Source organism: Alternaria ventricosa, assembly GCF_023758065.1.
Source record: "Alternaria ventricosa strain BMP 2768 chromosome Unknown scaffold_39, whole genome shotgun sequence".
In the NCBI taxonomy this organism is placed as follows: domain Eukaryota; kingdom Fungi; phylum Ascomycota; class Dothideomycetes; order Pleosporales; family Pleosporaceae; genus Alternaria; species Alternaria ventricosa.
Window position 1 is genome coordinate 48,301 of NW_026055719.1, and position 20,492 is coordinate 68,792.

The 20,492-nt window shown below is 28.6% G+C and overlaps 1 protein-coding gene across 1 annotated transcript; it reads right to left on the bottom strand.

The window, feature by feature from the left end:
- Window positions 1–1,009: 1,009 nt before the first annotated feature.
- J4E93_010972 (uncharacterized protein) lies at window positions 1,010–1,522 on the bottom strand (the record flags this gene model as incomplete). The annotated part of the gene is made up of 2 exons (XM_049348848.1): window positions 1,010–1,064; window positions 1,176–1,522. The coding sequence occupies 2 exons, from the start codon at window positions 1,520–1,522 to the stop codon at window positions 1,010–1,012; spliced, it is 402 nt and encodes a 133-aa protein (XP_049193983.1).
- Between the last annotated feature and the right edge of the window lie 18,970 nt (window positions 1,523–20,492).

Genomic DNA, 20,492 nt, shown 5'->3' on the forward strand with positions numbered 1-20,492 from the left:
TACATGGCTCTTCGTCGAGCCATAAAGAGCATGCCGGAAGAGCTTGCATGCAGTACGCGTAAAGGGAAGATGTGTATACTAGGAATAAATCATTCTTCACACTAACAGCTCCGCGGTTATCTTAACAAAATATCTAGCTAAACAACCTACTAAACTAACCTACTAAATAATCCGACTAAACTAAGCGAGGGAATCCTCCTTCTATAGTGTACTCCTTGGGTATTTCGTAGGTATCCTTCCCTGCATCACTCCGTCAGATTGCTTCGCCGGGATATTAGGGGCTCCTGAGTGGTGGGCTCGACTGTAATTCCTGATGCCTCGCTGACAAGTGAAGTGGTTGGTTCCGCGGACGTCACTAGCGGTGGCTGCAATTACCATCGCATCCTAGACGGATACTTTTAAAAGCTAGAAGTCTACATCATCTCAGAGACTACCTACTTATCAAAATCTAGTAGACTGTATGCAGCAAAGTCTCCTTGACCTACAAACACATTGACACCCATTATTTAGACATAAACGAACATGCTGATGTGAATTGGTTGTATTTACTTTCAGCACGAAGTCAGCTTCCGACCGCCAACACCATTACTAGGTAAGGCTGATAGAGGCGCTGACAGTGGTGTGGCCAGTTCCTTTGACTATTTCGTTGAGTTGTCCTTCCTGTGAACTATGAGACTTTTGGCTTGAAGCAAGAACAAAGGTAGCCATTGAACCAAACGCGATCAACTCCTCCGTCTACTCGCAGTCACCATAACCCCTCCGAAAGAAAAGCGAGTATCAACAGCGCAGCCACGTTACTCTTTCCTCCATCGCTTTCCATCATCATTCACCGCAGAATGTCACCCACTACTCTAAGACAGTCATGGATACCAAAGCCCTCCGCGCCACGGACACCCGAATGGCAAAACGACCTTGAATTGAAGGCGCGAATGCGGCTTCACGTCCTCTCATCTGGAGTACAATGCGTTCGTTGACGCATGCGCGGTGCGACAACGTGAATTGAGACGGCCTACAAACCCATGGCTTGTCTGGTCGCCTGGTCAATCTTTTCATCAATCTCCTCCCTGTGTTCAGAGAAATAATCATCGACGAAAGATGCTATTTCTTCTTGCGTATAGCACTTCCCTTCTGGGAAACAATACTACGAAGGTATCAGTATCTTAAACAAAAGGCACCTTTGCAAACCAAGACATACCTTTGCAGCTGGAGTAGCCTTCACCACCGCCTTGACTTCTGACGCGCGGGTAGCGAGTACTTCTGAAACAAACCCAAGGATATACACTGCCGCGACAGTGAAGATGAGGAGTTTGATGGTAAGGAAGACGAGGTCCAACTTAATCCGTCTCGTCTCTTCGTCGGACTCTGCCTGAATCCTTGCGAGCTCACCGTCATTCTTCACGGCCTCGAGGTCCAACTCGAATTGCTGTTCTGGTGTTCGCATGCTGGTAGGAGGAACGCGCCATGATAGCTTTGGGGTTGAGAACCTAGTGTAGGCCGGGAGGGTGTCCTTTTCGTTGTCCATGGCTGTGTGTGCTGTGGATATATTTCGGAAAATCCGAGTAAGAGTTTGGAAGTGGTATGAAGGAAAGGAAAACAAATTGAGAATGCAAGTTATTTTATGAAAGAGGTGCGCAGCTGCGCCTCGTAGAAAACCGTGGTAGACGTTCGCACTAAGCCACAGCCCGTACCTTTTAGATATCTAATCACTGTCATTCGCCCGAGTAGATTCTGGCAGCCTAATAGTAAATCTGGCTCAAATTCATGGGGCCTACAAAACCAAAGTTCTATGGTCGCGCCACGACGAACTACTGGCCGTGAGACACACCACGACTTATCGCAAAAATCCCACCCAGGTAGCCACATACTTAGTATATCTTACAGCTTCTTAGTCATCGTCGCTGAGCTCGTCCGCAGATGTGAAAGGAAACTCGGCGCCCTCGTCCACCTGCGACTCCGAGACATCGACGACCTCCGCATACACGTCACACACGCTCTAAACGCTTTATCTACAATACAAATATTTATACGTTCTATTATCTATTATCTATCTAAAGTTGCATTCTTAGTGCTGTTCTTTAAGCCTTATATATCTATCTATATTAGTACCTGCACGTTATATAGAGCGAGCATATAGTTTATTCTTATCTATTATTTAACGTTGCTAGAAAAAGACACCTAATATATAAAAGCTAACTCTTCTAGAGTAGGCTAGTATATAGAGAGTGTTATTCTTATTAGTAGCTTATATACTATTACCTGCTTATTTTAGATAAAGGCCTAGGCTACTAGTATAAGTTCTAAGACATTAGCAGGACTTATATAAAATATAGTAAGTACTTACCTTATTAGGTATCTATATAGTAAGTATATATCTTTAAGTTACGTAAAAGCTCTATATCTATAATAGTCTTAGGCTTTACCTAAGTCTAGGCTAAAATAGAGAAGGTATAGGTAAGGTCTAGACTTACTATATAAACCTCTAGATTTAGTATATAGCTTCTTAAGCTCTAAGCCTTATAATATTCTATTAATACTTAGTATATTCTAACTCTAAGACTAGTTTATAATATTTATAAAGCTTCTTTCTTATATACTATATATAAGTCTAGAGATAAACTAGCTAGGCTTAAGAAATAAAAATAGCTAAAAACGCTACTCTATAAGTAATTCTAAGCTAACTATACTAAATAGCCTAAAACTATATAAAAGACTACGCCTTATTCTAGACACTCTAAGTTTAGAATAAATATTTTACTTAGCGCTTTAAGACTTTAAGTACGTAGATTTCTACTATACTTTTCTTTAATAATACGCTATAAAAAAAGAGCGCTACCTCTACTATAGAGGCGCTTATTAGTAGCTTTAGCGCTATTATAGACTTTTTATTTCTCTTTTCTTCTCTACTTATATATATAGATAAGTATAGGTCTTTTTAGATAGAGAAGCGCTTTAGAAGTAATAAAGTATACTTTTAAGCTTAGAAGGTAATAATTAAATATAAGCTAGTAATAGACTAGAAGTTTCTTAGAGATAAGAAGTTATAGTTTATATTTATTAATACTAAACTATTCTTTATAGTCTAGTAGTAGGTTGCTCTATATTTTAAGATAAATAGATATAGTAACTAGAATCTACTAAAGTGTTAGGAACCTGTAGTCTAGACAGTTAGACAACGTTATGTAACCTAACCTAGTGCAAGTATAAGTAGATCTAGAGAATTATTACCTAGAAGGTAATAATTTGTCTATTCTTACTAGATAATATACTATTACTCTGCTATTTCTTATATTCTATATTAATTAGTAGTTACTTATCTAATATTTAAATTATTTACTTTATAATACGCCTATGTTATATAATATCTACTTATAATACTTATAGTAATAGCTATATACTAATAAATATTAATAATAATATAAAACTATCTAACGTAGTAGTATTAGCTACAGGTCTATTAGTACTAACCTCTATTAAGAAGAAAGTACTTAAGCTAATAACTTCTATATATAAGATAGATAATAAAAAGAGTAATAACTTAATTTTACTATAGTTACTACAGAATTACGTTCTTACTTCTAAAGAGATATAGATTAGTATAGAAAAGGCTATTCTAGACTAAAAGCTATAATGCTTATATACTTAGAGAATACTCTAGCTAAAATATATTAAGCTAGCTAAGTTATAGAACTTTTACGCTAAAGTTACTATAAGTAACTTAACTACTCTTAAGAAAGATATAAAGGCGCTCTCTATAACTTACTTAAAGAATACTCTCTTAACTAGAGGTCTTCTAAAATCTAAACCTCTATAGTTATTCTTAAAGACTAACTAAGTGTAATATAATTACTAAAAGTAGAATTATAAGTTATACTTTCTTTATATGCTGTAAAGCTTTATAATAAAGATATAGAGAGTAGATTTTAGTACTATATATATCTCTAAGCTATTAAAGACTCTATAGTATGCTTATTAGGTATTAGAGAAGTACTAGAACTCTACCTAGATACTATTATAGGTAGACCTTAAGTATATTATATTAAACTTACTTAGTTCTCTATAAGAGCGTAAGTAATACGCTTATAATTACTTTAAGCGTACTATATAGCGCAGTAATTAAAATTCTATAGACTTTCTAGATTATATAAGGCTATTATAAAAGAAACTTAGATTAGACTAAATACTAGATATATAAGTACTAGAGTATACTACAGCCTTGCAGAATAATATTAGAAAGAGCTTACTTTTACTCTTTATAGACTAGCAATCTACACTTCTATAAGTAAAAGAATATACTAACCTTATTTTTTAGTAAAAGTTCTATATTGCAGAAAATAAGCTGCAACCTTCTAAGAAGGATAGGCTCTAACCTACCTAGAATTAGTCTAATATTTAGAGTGCTAGCAGACCTCTAAAAAGCGCTAAGCACGCTAGGCTAGTCTAGAATAGGTTAAAGAGAAGTAGTTTAGATAACTATAACGTACCTAAAAAGTAAATTACCTACTATAGATATAGTAAGATTAGTTATTATAAGAATAAATGCCTAAAGGCTAATAAGTCTAACGCTGTAGGTAAGTTAGCTAATAAGTTTAAGTTAGGAAAAGACTAGAAGTAGAAGAATTAATCTCTTACTTTGCTACCTACATCTCTCTAAATAAGAAGAACAAGAATATAGAAACGCTACGCAAGGCCTTATAGCCTACCTTATTCTAACTCTTAATAGTAAAGTTTACTCTTAAGACGTCTAAGCCTAAAGAGGTAATAATTAATAGTAGTTTATAACTAAACTTTATCTCTACTATATTAGCAAAGAAGTAGAAATTAATTATTAATTCTTTACCTAACCTTCTTATAGAAGAGGTTAATAGTAGAAAGCTTACTATTTATAGAATAACTAAAGTAGACGTTACTATTACTAATTTATAGAGCTGCGTAAAGACGCAGCGTATTCTATTTATAGTATCTAACCTAAATAGGTATACTATGTATTTAGAATTACTATAGATTAATTACTATAACTCTAGGTTAAACTACGCTTTGCGGCGTATACTCTTTAAAGGCGATAAAGCTAAGAATATTAGCTTTTTTTAAAAGATTATAGTAGAAAACGCCTAATTATTTAAAAAGAGTATACGTAATCTTAGTACAGACGTATATATGTGTCTAGTAGGCGCAGTAAGTTAGAATAACCTATTCTTAGCTTAAATAAGTAATATACCTCTACTATATACAGAGTTTATTAATATTTATTCTAAGAAGAACTTAGTAATTATTACTAAATATAGCCTATAAGACCTAGCTCTAAACCTAGAGCCTAAAACTAATCTACTATATATACTATTATATAATCTTTCTTAAACTAAGTTAGAGCTTCTTAGAAAGTACCTAGAAGAGTATATAGTATAAGAGTAGATAAAATACTTAAAGTCGCTAGCTAGCGCACCTATTCTTTTTATTAAGAAGAAGAATAGCTCTATAAGGCTATGTGTTAACTATTATAGCTTAAATAAGATTATAATTAAGAATAGACACCTGTTGCCTCTAATTATAGAGTCTTTAGACTACTTAGCGTAAGCTAAGTACTATACTAAGCTAAATATGTAAGAGGCTTACTACAGAATTTGTATCTAGAAAGAAGATAAGTAGAAGACTGCTTTTTGCACCTAGTATAGTTATTTTAAGTATACTATAATACCTTTTAGCTTTATAAATATACCTGCCTAGTTCTAGGCGTATATTAACTAGACTCTTATTAGTTTAATTAATATATTATATATTATATACTTAGATAATATTCTTATCTTCTTAAATACTTTTAAAGAGTATAAAGTATATATTAAGAAAGTCTTGTAGAGACTACGCGAGGCTAAGCTTTACTTAAAGCTTAGTAAGTATAAATAGTATACCTAACGCACTAAGTACCTTAGTTACATTATTATACCTAACAGAATTAAGATTAACTAAGACTATATTAAGACTATCTAGAATTAGCCTAAACTGCGTATAGTTTATAATATTTAGGTATTTATTAGCTTTATAAACTACTATTACTAATTTATTACTAGTTTTTCTAAATTAGCTCTACTATTAACTATTTTAACCTAGAAAAGCTTAGGCGTAGCTAGAGGCAGCTACGCTATATAAAGAGAGAAGAGCTAGTCTCTAGATATTAGCAAAGCTGCTAGAAAGGCTTTCTATAAGCTTAAGAACTCTTTCTTAAAGAAACTAATCTTAGCTTACTTTAAAAGAGACTATAAGATAAAGGTTAAAGTTAATGCATCTAGAGGTATAATATTAGGTATTCTAAGCTAATATATTACAGAATTACCTAAGCTAGATAACTAGTACCTAGTTAACTTCTATTTGCGTAAGCTTATTATAGCAGAGTACAATTATAATATATATAACTAAGAACTGTTAGCTATTATTAAAAGTTTAGAATATTAGCAATATTACCTTAAAAGTATCTATTTTAAGATTTTTACTAATTATGCAAACCTAAAGTAGTTTATAGAAACTAAGGCTCTTAACTATTATTAAGTTTAGTCTTACTTAGTACTTACGTAATATAATTTTAACTTAATTTATTGTTCTAGAAGCACTAATCTAGTAGACAGCCTATTACGCTATTTTAATTATATAGCTAAGTTATAAAAGCTAGCCTAGAAGTATAATAAAGCCTTTATACAGCCTATAAGAGATATTATTCTTAATAAGAGTAAGAAGGCCTTCTTAGCTATAGTAGCGCTAATAAGGTCTAGTTCTAGGTTAGAACTACTAAATAAATTAAGCAAAGCACTTAATAAGTTTAAGCAAGTTAATTAGACTAAACTAAAGAAGCAAGAGTCTATAGAAGATTAAGACACCTTAGATAAGACTAGCAACTTCTCTTTAAATAAATTAGACTTAGATATAGAATAGATAGATCTATTAGAACTTATTATAAGTTATAGTTACTACTAAGAGCTTACTAATATAGAAAGTAAGTTAAAGGCACTTACAGAGTACTATAACAACCTACTAGTAGAATACTTTAGAGTAAGATATACTTTAGAAAAGCTCTAATATTAATATACTTAGAAGAGTATAAGAAAGAACGTTACTAAGTATTACTATAATTACTTAGCCTACTATAAGGTAACCTTAGCTTACTATAAACTATATAGCCTATTAGAACCTCTACTTTCTCTAGATTAGCTCTAAAAGAAAGCTACTATAGATTTTATTATAAAGCTTTCTTCTAGTACTATATAAGGCTAAGTCTATAACATAATACTAGTTATTGTATACAGACTTACTAAAATAGCTTATTATATTCTAGTAAGAGGTAATTAGAATAGCTTAGACCTTACCTAAGCTTAGATACGTAAGGTTATCTACCTATATAGTATTCTAAAGTAGGTTATTTTAGATAGAGGCCTACTAATAAATACAAAGCATTAGAATACCTTTTAACACTATTTAAACTCTAGAAAAGTTCTTATATCTATATTCTACTTCTAGATAGATAGTTAAACTAAGTAGTAGAACTAAATACTAGAATAGTACCTTTAGTATTACTATACGCTAGAATAAAATAACTAGGCTCTATAGATGTTTATTAGAGAGTTTACGTATAATAATAGTATTTACGCAACTACTAGTATAACTCTTTTTTAAGCCTACTATAGTGCTAACCTAAGAGAGGTAGACTAGCCTAGTATAGCTTAGAGTAAGAGAGAGAGCTCTATAGAGCTCTCTACTACTGTAAAGGTACTTAGCTTATAGGCTAAGTATAAGAGAAAGATTATTATAGCTAATACCTATTAGAAAGTATATACTAATAAGAAGAGAATACCTCTTCTATTTAAAGTAGAAGATTAAGTTTTAATCTCTAATTAGTATATACGTTCTACTAAGCTAAAGAAGAAGCTAGATTAGAAGTATATAGGCTCTAGGCGTATAATAGCCTAGATTAGTCTATTTACGTTTAAGATTAACATGCCTAAACTAAAAGTAGTCTATTTAGTCTTTTACACATTACTTCTAGAACTATATAAGCTAACTAGATAATTATTGCACCTACTAATACAGAGTGTTAACACTATACGCAGATTTAGTAATAACATTTATAACGTTAATAAAATTCTTAATTAAAGGCGTAATAAGAATAATTAGTAGAAGTATCTTATTAAATAGTAAGACTACTTTAATAAGAAGAACTCTTAGAAACTAGAACTAGAGATTAGTACAGAGGCGCTACAGAAGTTTTAGAATAATAAAAGTATATAGCCTTAATATTAGTCTAAAAAAAAAAAGCCTAAGTAGAGCTATAGACAGCCTTCTAAAAAGAAGAAAGATAAGTTAAGATAATACTTTAGAAATAAAACTAAGTATACCTTTACTAGCTTTTTCTTAATCTAAGTTTTTTAACATAGTGTTTAACAGTACTATAGCCTAATAGCTTACCTTAACTATTCTTATAATAATTATATACTACCTATTATAGGTTATTATAACCTATTCTACGTTATAAGGCTTTATTTCTATTAGTTTTCTATAGATCTTAGACTCTAAGACAAAACATTATATTTCTATAAGTTACTTAGAAGGTATATTTTAGTAAGACTATAGCAATTCTTACTAAGCTAGGTATACGCTAGAGAATAAGCTATTAAAGTCTATTATAGGTTAAAATAACCTAAGATAAGCTAAGAGTTCTAAATATTATACTTAAAAGCTACTTTTCTACTAGATTTACTACTAAATACTTAAACTAGTACCTAATACTCTAAAATTAAGCTATATGCCGCTATAATAACCTAGAATAGCTTATTATAGAGTATTCTACTTGTTCTTAGTATTATTATAGATTATATTAGCTACTTTAATCTTCTTAGTAAAGACTCTCTTCTAACCTTAGGTAGTAGTAACTTTACTATTTTTAAGAGTGTAGATTTTAGCAGCCTTATCTAATATAATCTTCTTAAGTTAAACCTTCTTAGAGTTAACTACTATGCGCTATTATAGGTTAGAATAGCCTATAATAGCCTAGTATAGAATAAACTTACTAACTTTAAACTATTCTCTATTATATTATTAAAGGTGCGCTTCTGTTTAGTAGTATAAACTTAATTAGAGGCTAAAATAGATTTCTTAGAGTAACTAGAAGTAGAGAGGCAAACTAAGAACATAGTAGACTTCTAATAATAAATTTCGCTATTATAAAGAAAGAGCTTCTCTATATAGAGACAATATTACTTATTATAAGTTAGAATAGCCTATAATAGCCTAGAATATCTACTTACTACTTAATAATCTTCTTAAAAGCTACAGCTATCTTTAGAAGTTTATTAGTAAAGCTCTAAATCTCTTAAGTAGTATAATTATAAATAGATTTAATATACTATACTAGAGCTAGAACTACAGCGCTATTAGCACTAGTAGAAGGCATAACTTAGTTACCTTAATTATTAACTTAATAGAGCAGGTTATAGTTGTAGATAGTAATAGTGCCTTAATTAATCTTTTATAGAAGATTACTAATAGTGTAATTAAAGTAACTTCTATCTAATTCTACTTAAGAGAACTATATAATAGGTTAGTATAGGTTATAATAGCCTACTATAAAGTATTATAACTTACTGTATAGTAATCTTAGTTAAGAACCTAGCACCTAAGGTACTTAGACTAATAGTAGGTCTTACTATTTATAACGCAGAACTAACTGCTTAGAAGACTAATATACTTAGCGCGTTTTAGAGTTTCTTTCTTATTTAGTAGATAGATAAAGAAACAGCTAACTTTTCTAAAGTACTTAACGCTGCTAGTAGTAAAGAATATAATATAGTAATAATAAGAGTTTATAGCTTACTTACTATATTCTATAAAAGTATTTAATATGTTAGCAGAGTCTATAGTAGGCTATTCTAGGCTATAATAGCCTTAGATAGGCCTACTAGAGACAAGATAAGGCAGAGTTATTAAGAGTAAGCGCAGACGTAGGCAGAATAGACAGTGTAATATAGATAGTTGTCTACTAGTACTATATTAGCTTAGTTATATCTTAGTAACCTATAATACTTTATAATAGCTTATAATAGGCTATTATAGGCTATCTAGGCTGCTAGCAGAAAATATTAAGATTTAAAGAACTTATCTAATTATTGCTAGTTAGTGTAGGAGCGATAGTTAAGAAATCTAAAAGATTTTAATATAATGCCGCTAAGACGCTAGCTACTAGCGTAGGTAGTAGTATTTGCTATAATATTCTATTATCGCCTATTTTAGCAGTAAGTAAGGAAATTATTAGGTAAAGGTAAAGGTAAGTCTAAAAAATAGCTTTCTTCTAACATAGCGTATTCTATATCTACTAACTTACGTCTTAATTACTGCGTAATAATAATCTAGGCAATAGCTTACTTTAGCCTAGAATAACCTATTCTACCTAATCCTAGGGGATTAGAGCTAAGAAGAGAGATATTGTTAGAAACTTATAGTCTAGATAGTTAGACAACATTATATAACTTAACCTAGTGCGAGTATAAGTAGATCTAGAGAATTGTTACCTAGAAGGTAACAATTTATCTATTCTTACTAGATAATATACTATTACTCTGCTATCTCTTGCATCTTGTATTAATTAGTAGTTACTTGTCTAACATAAAGTTTCTTAAGTACTTATTATTTTACTATAGCAACGTATATAGTAAGAAGTAGACTTTAGTACACCTAGATTATCTACACTAGAGAAAGTAATAGTTCTTTATAGAATTCTTTATTACCTTTAGCTAGACTTTAGCGTAGGTAGGTAAGCTTTATTAAGCTAGTAAGTATAAGCTAGAATAGCTTTATAACGCTTTAAATAACTATATAAAAAAAGTTTTTATAAATTAGAGTATTTTATGCGCTAACTATAATAAGGTAGTTTTTATATATATAGCTATTACTATAGACCTTAAAATAGTAGAGATAGAGTTTACTTAGAGGTCTTAGCTCTTTTACTCTATACTTATAGTACTCTAGAGGTAGAACTATAATAGTAATATCTATATAGTAAACGTAGAAGTAGTAGACACTATATCTAGAGGCTTCTATAGAGGTCTAGCCTCTAACTAAGAGAACTAGATTTCTATAAATATATTTAATAAGCGTAAGGTAGTAAGTATTTATATATAGTATAGTTACGCAGGCTACTATATAAGAGTATACTCTAATATAGCTATAATACATTCTATTACTATATAATTAGTTAGTTTAAATAAAGAGAAAGTATATTTAGAAAACTAGCTACTCTTAGAGAAAGTCTAGCTTAGAGGTAGACTATAGTAGTACTATTAGAGAAGTTACTAATATAAGGCCTTAATACTTACTTAGTTAATATTAGCTAGTTTATAAATAAAAGCCTTTTTTTAGTATTTTTATTTTTAAAAGGCGCTAAGTAAGTATAGATATTAGTTAACTTAGAGTATAAGTACTTCTACGTAATAGATAAAGTAGTTACTAAGAGAGTAAGTATCTAATTTCTTAAGTTAACTCTATAGTTACTATATTAGGTAGTAGGTCTTTTATAGAACTCTATTATTTTATAGTTAGCTATAGTAAAATATAATATTAATAGTTAGCTAACTTACCTTATTACCTATATAGTTCTAAACTTATATTATAATATTATTCTAAGTAAGCTATAAATGCGCTATAAGAGCGTTATACTTAATATTCTATAAAGCTTTCTTACTATAAGTTAGACTAGTAGAATAGTAGTATATAAGTATAATTAGGCTTTAGCGTAGCTAAGAATTATAATAATTAGTATAAAGAAAGTAGCTAAGGTAGTAGGCTATAGAGCGCGTATTTCTAGATATAAAGGCGTAATTTTTATTATAAGTATCTACGCTCTTATCTATACTCTATAATAGTTATACTTTTTATTAGATAGTATTTAGCTCTTTATAAAGTCTAAGCTAAGTAAATTACTATCTAAATTAGCTAAGTTTTATAATCTCTTTAATAAAAATAAAGCTAGTAGACTATCTCTCTATTAGAGCTACTTTAATTATTATATTAACTTATCTATAGATACGCGTAGTTATAAGTAGAACGCGCTATAGAGCTTTTTATATCTAATATTATATAATTAGCTATTAGAGCTACGCGTATAGCTTATAGACCTACTTAATAAAAAGTAGATCTAGGCTAGCTTCTTTTTTATAGAGTTACTAGTTCTTTTTATAAAAAAAGCTTTTAGAAGTTAGTACTTCTATATTAACTACTATAGCTTTAATAAAATTATAGTTATAGATTACTATTTACTACCTTTTATTAAAAAGATGCTACGTATACTTTTAAAAGCTTATTAGTTTACTAAAGTTAATATCTATACTATATTTTATAAGCTGCGCGTAGCTAAAGGTAATAAGGTAAAAATAGCGTTTTATATTTATTTTAGTTTATTTAAGTAGCTTATCTACTCTTTTAGCCTAACTAGTATACTTATATTTTTCTAATAGTATATTAATAGAGCGCTAAAGAAGGCGCTAAGAGATTTTATAATAGTGTACTTTAATAATATTTTTATCTACTCTAGAGAAAGTAGAGCTAACTACTTTATAAAGGCTAAATAGGTTTTTACTTTACTACGTAATACCTAACTTAATTTAGATCTTAAGAAAAGTGTATTTATAGTAAAGAAGATCTACTACTTTAGCTATATTATTAAAGTAGAACGCGCTATACGTCTAGACCTAGATAAGCTCTAGATAGTCTAGAATTAGTATACGCCTATAACTATAATAGGCGTATATAGCTTTTTTAGATTTGTAAATTTTTACTATAACTTTATTTCTAATTTCTCTAAGTAGCTACTTCTCTTTATTACTTTATAAGTAAGTCTACTTTGTTTAGATAGAAGTTAGAGAAGAATAAAGCTTTTTAGACGCTAAAGTCTACGTTTATTATAGACTTTATTCTCTATTAGTAGAACTCTACTTATTAAATAGTTATTAAGATAAACTACTTAGGTATTACTCTAAGTAGATACCTTTTATAGTACGTTAGTAGCGTTTTCTATCTAGTTATATACTACTCTATAGCTTTTATAAGTAAGAAGTGTAACTATACTATTTATAATAAAAAATTATTAGCTATAGTACGCTACCTTAAAGTATAGTTAGTAAAGCTTACTAGTATATATAAGCTTTTTAAGGTTCTTACTAACTATAAAAATCTAGAGTATTTTACTAGTATACATAATCTTAGTAAATAGTAGTATTACTAAATAGAGAATCTTTCTAAGTTTTAGTATATTTTACGTTATTATTCTAAACGCTTTACTACGTACTCTAATACGCTAAGCTACTATAAGTAAAACTATAGAGAGAACTTCTACTAGATAGTATATATTATAATACTTATTAGAATCTCTATAAGTATAGCGTAGGTCTAAGTAAAGAATAAACCTCTACTAAGCTTCTTAGTATTTCTTAACCTCTATATATAAAGCCTATAGAACGCTACCTTAGTAGAGAATTCTAGCTATATAGAGTAATAGAAAGTAGTTTATTTAGGTATAAGAATATTTCTACTAAACGCTAATATAACTTAGTAAGTTAAGAACTACTTTATTAGTGCGCATAGTACGCTACTTTAAAGAGGTATTTTATAGTTACTAAATTAGAAGCTACTTATAATAATAGTAATCTAGAGAGTTTATAAGTTAGGCCTAGTAAAGTACTCTAGAAAGAATATTACTTTTTATTATATACACTAGAACTACTACTAGAATAGTATATTAAGTAACGTTGCGTGCTATATTTAGAACTACTACTACTATATAGTTTACTTCTCTTAGAAGAAGCGCTAAAAGCTATTATAGTCTATTCTAGTAGTAGATAGGTACTAGTAGTAGATCTTAATAGGTTTTATAATAGAGCTACTAGCCTATAATAAGTTCTTACTATACTACTTACTTATTATTACTAATTAGCTATCTAAGTTTATTTAGTTAGAGGTAGTTACTTTTATAGCTTTAAACTATATTATATAGGTATTCTATAATTACTAGTAGTGTTTTTATAGATTCTTTTTAGTCTTAATTATAGACTATAGCTTAGACTAGTTAGAAGCTTTCTAGACTACTTTATATAAACTTACTAAAGTAGAGTAGCTTCTTTTAATATTTTACTACTTCTAAACTAATAGAGGTATAAAGTAAATAAACTAAAAGATATAAGCTATATTACGTATAATAGTAACCTTTAAGTAGACTAACTAGCTAGATTACTTTTTAGTGTACTAGCTAGCTTTAAATAACTATAACTCTAGCATTACTAGAGTAAGTCTAAACCTATTACTTAATAGGTATATAGTAAATACGCTATAGTAAGTTTTATTACTAGATAGGTTTACGCACACGCTTAAAGATTGCGTAGTCTAGTTTATAGAGTACTTAAAGTTAGAGCTTAATCTAGCTTAGGTAGTAATTACTTTTACTTAGTAATAGTAATAGAAAGTAACTAATTAATTATAATATTCTATAAAGTGTTTCTAGATTAGTAATAAAATATAGTTTTCTATACGTAATATTAAAATAAACTACTTAAGTAAAAAGCTTAACTAGCTTTAGACTAAGTATATAGTAATAGCTATACTATTACTACTTATAGTTATATTAGACTTACTTAGAAACTTATATAAAACTATTTATATAGACTTAGTAGAATAGACTATAGTAGATCTTCTACTAAGCTAACCTTTAATAAACGCACAGCTTAGACCTATAGTAAACCTAAGTAAGAAAAATAAAAACCTGCGTAAGTAGATAGTTAAAGAGATTCTATAAGTAAAGAACGCTTTAGATTAGAGCTAGAGAAAGGCCTTAGTAAAATAGGCTAGCTACGTTACGCTAATATAGGTTAATCTACTAGAGCTATTAGAAATTAAAGCTTTAGATTATTTTAAAACTAAATATAAAGATATATATTTTTATAATAAACTAGTATAGTATAATAAAAAAAGAAAAAGTACTTTATAAATTTAGCTTTAGGCCTATAAAGAAGAAGTTAATTTAATAGTCTTAGGCTTATACTATTTAGTGCGCACTATAAATCTTAAGAATAGTAAGCTTTGTAGGCGCTCTATAGACTTAAGCTAAAGAAATATTTAACTTACTTAGTTCTTCTCTATCTTATAATAAATTTACGTATTTAAGTTACTACTACTTATTATAAACTTATTTTTAGACTTAAAGAGTTTCTTTTTAACTTTTAGTAGTTTCTACTTTAGTTACTACTATAGATTCTTTTTATAAAGAGGTAGCTTCTTTTTAGAAAGAAGTAGCTTTTTCTAAAGCTAAAGTAGCTCTAGATAATTACTATTAGTAACTATTTAGTTCTAAAGTAGTTCTAAAACTAGTAAACTCTCTTTATTATAATAGTGTTTATTATAGTTATAGTATAAAAGTAGTAGGCTATTATTAAGTAGAGCGTTATTCTTAGAAAAAGGTAAGTTAGAAAAGATTTAGAAGAGAGAGATATTGCTATTTTTACTTATATTAGACTTAGATATATTTTTATAGAAAAAGATTATAATAGCGCGCTAAAAGTAGTAAGAAGTAAAAGAGTTAGTAGTTAAAGTATAGTCTAGAGCTAATCTAGACCTACTAAGCTACTTAGCTATATTCTTTATTAGCTTCTTTTAGACCTTTTTAATAGTATTATAAACTTTAGAGCTATAGTAGACTATTTCTATATAAAGCGCTAAAGAATTCTATATAGAAATAGGTATAGAGGTATAGTACTTATAAGTGCTGCGCTACTTATATATAGTAGAGAGAGCTTATATATAAAAGTTTAGAAAGAGTATAGCGCTAAGTTAGATATTAACGTAATAGTAGCCTTAGTAATTAATATCTTTAGTAGTCTAAGAGTAGTTATAAAAGAGATTAGAGTAGTAGTAAATATAGTGCGTAGTAACTCTATACTTTTTATTATCTAAATTATATTTATTCTTAGCTTAATTATTAATCTAGCGCGCTTTATATTAGAACTTAGAGCTAGTTAGAGGTAAATAATTAATTTAGTAGTAGTACTACAAGAGTGTAGTAGGCTAGAGTTAGTTCTAATAAAAGTTAGTATATAGATAGTATAGAGAAAGTTAGAACTTATACTATAATCTAACTAAATATATTTTTTTACTACTAAAACTAACTACTAATAATGTTTAGAGCACTATTAATAAATTACACTAAATTATTAAGATTATTAAAGCTATATCTAGATACTATAGAGATAGCTATATTTCTCTAAAAAAAGTTAAAGAGAAAGAGCTAGTTATTAGTAGAATATAAAGCCTTATACTTTTACTGCGTAGAGAGCTTATAGAGTATAGCTAGACTAAAGCTCTACTTAGCTATAGTAAGAGTTTATTTAAAGTAATAATAGAGAATATAAAAGCGTAGAGTAAACTTAGGTATAGTTTCTAATATAGGCTATATAGTGCTATAAGTTCTTAAATCTATAATATAGGCGTTTTAGCGCTTAGTATATAACTAGACGTAGTAGTTCTAGTTATAGAATATATAGTAAAGTTTAGAGTTAATAAAGAACTCTAAAGTATACTTTATATATTTTACTTTATAGTAGCTATAGAATAAATAAAAAAAACTTAAAAGAAGTTAGCTTATAGTTTAGACCTTTATAGAAACCTAAATAGAATAAACTAGAACTAGACTTATACTTATACTTTCTAAACTTTATAAGTAGCGTAATATATAGTAGATATAGAAGCTTCTTAGTATTAGGCTTAGTAAACTCTAAATTATTAGAATCTCTCTCTACTTTAAACTAGTTTATATAGTAACGCTTATTCTATTATATATTAGTTAGAGTATAGTCTAGACTTAATTAGAGCTCTTACTTTAGTATTATAGAAGAAGCTATATCTAGATAGACTAGTTAGCTTTCTTAGATCTTAGCTGCTAAGAGCGCTAGTAGTAGTAATACTAGTACTACTATTACGCGCGTTAAGAGAACTAGTAGAAGTAAGTAGTACTAGAGCTATAATCTAAATAAGAATAATATAGAATTATATAGTAAGAGGTATAGACATAGTCTAGAACTAATAAGTATTTAAAAGAGGCTAGCGTAAAAGTTATAAAGTAAAGAATTTAGAGTAAGTAGAGATAAAAGTAAGTTACGTTAGAGTGTAAGTAAGGCCTTAGATAGAGCTATATTATAATTATAAATAATTATAATACAACTCTAGTCTAAATATAGTTTAGAGTTATTATAACTTTATATATAGGTGTAGTAGAAGTTATATAAGTAAAATTTTTATATAGTTTAAAAACTCTATATATATAAGCCTATCTCTATACATTACTTATTAGACTTATAACTTTAATATAAAGGCATTTTTTATAACACTACGCTACTCTCTAAACTAATATAGTAAAAGTAAGTTTAAAAGTATATAATAGTTTTAGACTTTATCTAAGCCTAGACTAGAATAAAGAAAGTATAGGTAAAGTCTAGACTTACTATATAAACCTCTAGATTTAGTACGTAGCCTTTTAAGCTCTAAGCTTTATAATATTTTATTAATACTTAGTATATTCTAACTCTAAGGCTAGTCTATAATAATATTTAGCCTTTAGTAGAGGTAATACTAGAGAGCTTATAAGATAGCTAATTACTTAAGAGTAGTATTTCTAGCTAAAGAGGTAGTAGCAATAATATTAAAGAAGATAGCAAAGGTAATTATAGCTATAGTTAGGTTATTTAGGTTCTAAATAAAAAGAGTAATAAACTAAGAAGTAAGGTACACTATCTTGTATATTATGTATAAGAGAGAAAGTAGAGTTACAAAGATAAAGCTTCTATTATTAGACGAGTAACTACTAATTAATACAGAATGCAAGAGATAGCAGAGTAATAGTATATTGTCTAGTAAGAATAGACAAATTATTACCTTCTAGGTAATAATTCTCTAGATCTACTTATACTTATACTAAGTTAGGTTATATAACGTTGTCTAACTGTCTAGAACATAGGTTTCTAATAATATCTCTCTTCTTAGCTCTAATTCTCTAGAATTAGATAGAATAAGTTATTCTAGGCTAAGGTAGGCTATCGCCTAGATTGTTATTGCGCAGTAATTAAGACGTAGGTTAGTAGATATAGAATGCGCTATATTAAAAGAAAGCTATTTTTTAGACTTACCTTTACTTTTACTTAATAATTTTCTTACTTACCGCTAAAATAGGCGATAATAGAATATTATAGTAAACACTACTACCTACGCTAGTAGCTAGCGTCTTAGCAGCATTATATTAAGATCTTTTAGATTTCTTAACTATTACTTCTACACTAACTAGTAATAATTAGGTAAGTTCTTTAAATTTTAATATTTTCTGCTAGCAGCCTAGATAGCCTATAATAGCCTATTATAGGCTATTATAGAGTATTATAGGTTGCTAAGACGTAACTAAGCTAATATAGTACTAGTAGACAACTATCTATATTACACTATCTATTCTGTCTACGTCTGCGCTTACTCTTAATAACCTTGTCTTATCTTACTCTTAGTAGGCCTATCTAAGGCTATTATAGCCTAGAATAGCTTACTATAGACTCTACTAATATATTAAATACTTTTATAAAACATAGCAAGTAAGCTATAAACTCTTATTATTACTGTATTATATTTTTTGCTACTAGCAGCGTTAAGTACTTTAGAAAAGTTAGCTATTTCTTTATTTACTTACTAAATAAGAAAGAAATCTTAGAACGCGCTAAGTATATTAGTCTTCTAAGTAGTTAGTTCTACGTTGTAAATAGTAAAACCTACTATTAGTCTAAGTGCCTTAGGTGCTAGGTTCTTAACTAAGATTACTATATAGTAAGTTATAATACTCTATAGTAAGCTATTATAACTTATACTAACCTATTATATAGTTCTCTTAAGTAGAATTAGGTAGAAGTTACTTTAATTGCACTATTAGTAATCTTTTATAGAAGATTAATTAAGGTACTATTACTATCTATAACTATAACCTACTCTATTAAGTTAATAATTAAGGTAACTAGGTTATGCCTTCTGCTAGTACTAATAGCGCTGTAGTTCTAGCTCTAGCGTAGTATATTAAATCTATTTATAATTATACTACTTAAGAGATTTAGAGCTTTACTAATAAACTCTTAAAGATAGCTGTAGCTTTTAAGAAGATTATTAAGTAGTAAGTAGGTATTCTAGGCTATTATAAGCTATTCTAACCTATAATAGGTAATATTATCTCTATATAGAGAAGCTCTTCCTTTATAATAGTAAAATTTGTTATTAGAAGTCTACTACGTTCTTAGTTTACCTCTCTGCCTCTAGTTACTCTAAGAAATCTATTTTAGCCTCTAATTAAGTTTATACTACTAAATAAAAGCGCATCTTTAATAACATAATAGAGAATAGTTTAAAGTTAGTAAGTTTATTCTATACTAGGCTATTATAGGCTATTCTAACCTATAATAGCGCATAGTAGTTAACTCTAAGAAGGTTTAACTTAAGAAGATTATATTAGATAAGGCTACTAAAATCTATACTCTTAAAAATAGTAAGGTTACTACTACCTAAAGTTAGAAGAGAGTCTTTACTAAGAAGATTAAAGTAGCTAATATAATCTACAACAACACTAAAGATAGGTAGAATACTCTGTAATAGGCTATTCTAGGTTATTATAGTAGTATATAGCTTAATTTTAGAGTATTAGGTACTAGTTTAAGTATTTAGTAGTAAATCTAGTAGAAAAGTAGCCTTTAAGTATAATATTTAGAACTCTTAGCTTATCTTAGGTTATTCTAACTTATAATAGGCTTTAATAGCTTATTCTCTAGCGTATACCTAGCTTAGTAAGAATTACTATAGTCTTACTAAAATATGCCTTCTAAGTAACTTATAGAAATGTAATATTTTGTCTTAGAGTCTAAGATCTATAGGAAACTAATAGAAATAAAGTCTTATAACGTAGAATAGGTTATAATAACCTATAATAGGTAGTATATAATTATTATAAGAATAGTTAAGGTAAGCTATTAGGCTATAGTACTATTAAACACTATGTTAAAAAACCTAGATTAGAAAAAAGCTAGTAAAAGTATACTTAGTTTTGTTTCTAAAGCATTATCTTAACTTATCTCTCTTTTTTTTAGAGGGCTGTCTATAGCTCTGCTTAGGCTTTTTCTTTTTAGACTAACGTTAAGGCTGTATACCTTTATTATCTTAAAACTTCTATAGCGCCTCTATACTAATCTCTAGTTCTAGTTTCTAAGAGTTCTTCTTATTAGAGTAGCCTTGCTATTTAATAAGATACTTCTACTAATTATTCTTATTACGCCTTTAATTAAGAATTTTGTTAATATTGTAAATATTATTACTAAATCTGCGTATAGTATTAACACTCTACATTAGTAAGTACAATAATTATCTAGTTAGCTTATATAGTTCTAGAAGTAATACGTAAAAGACTA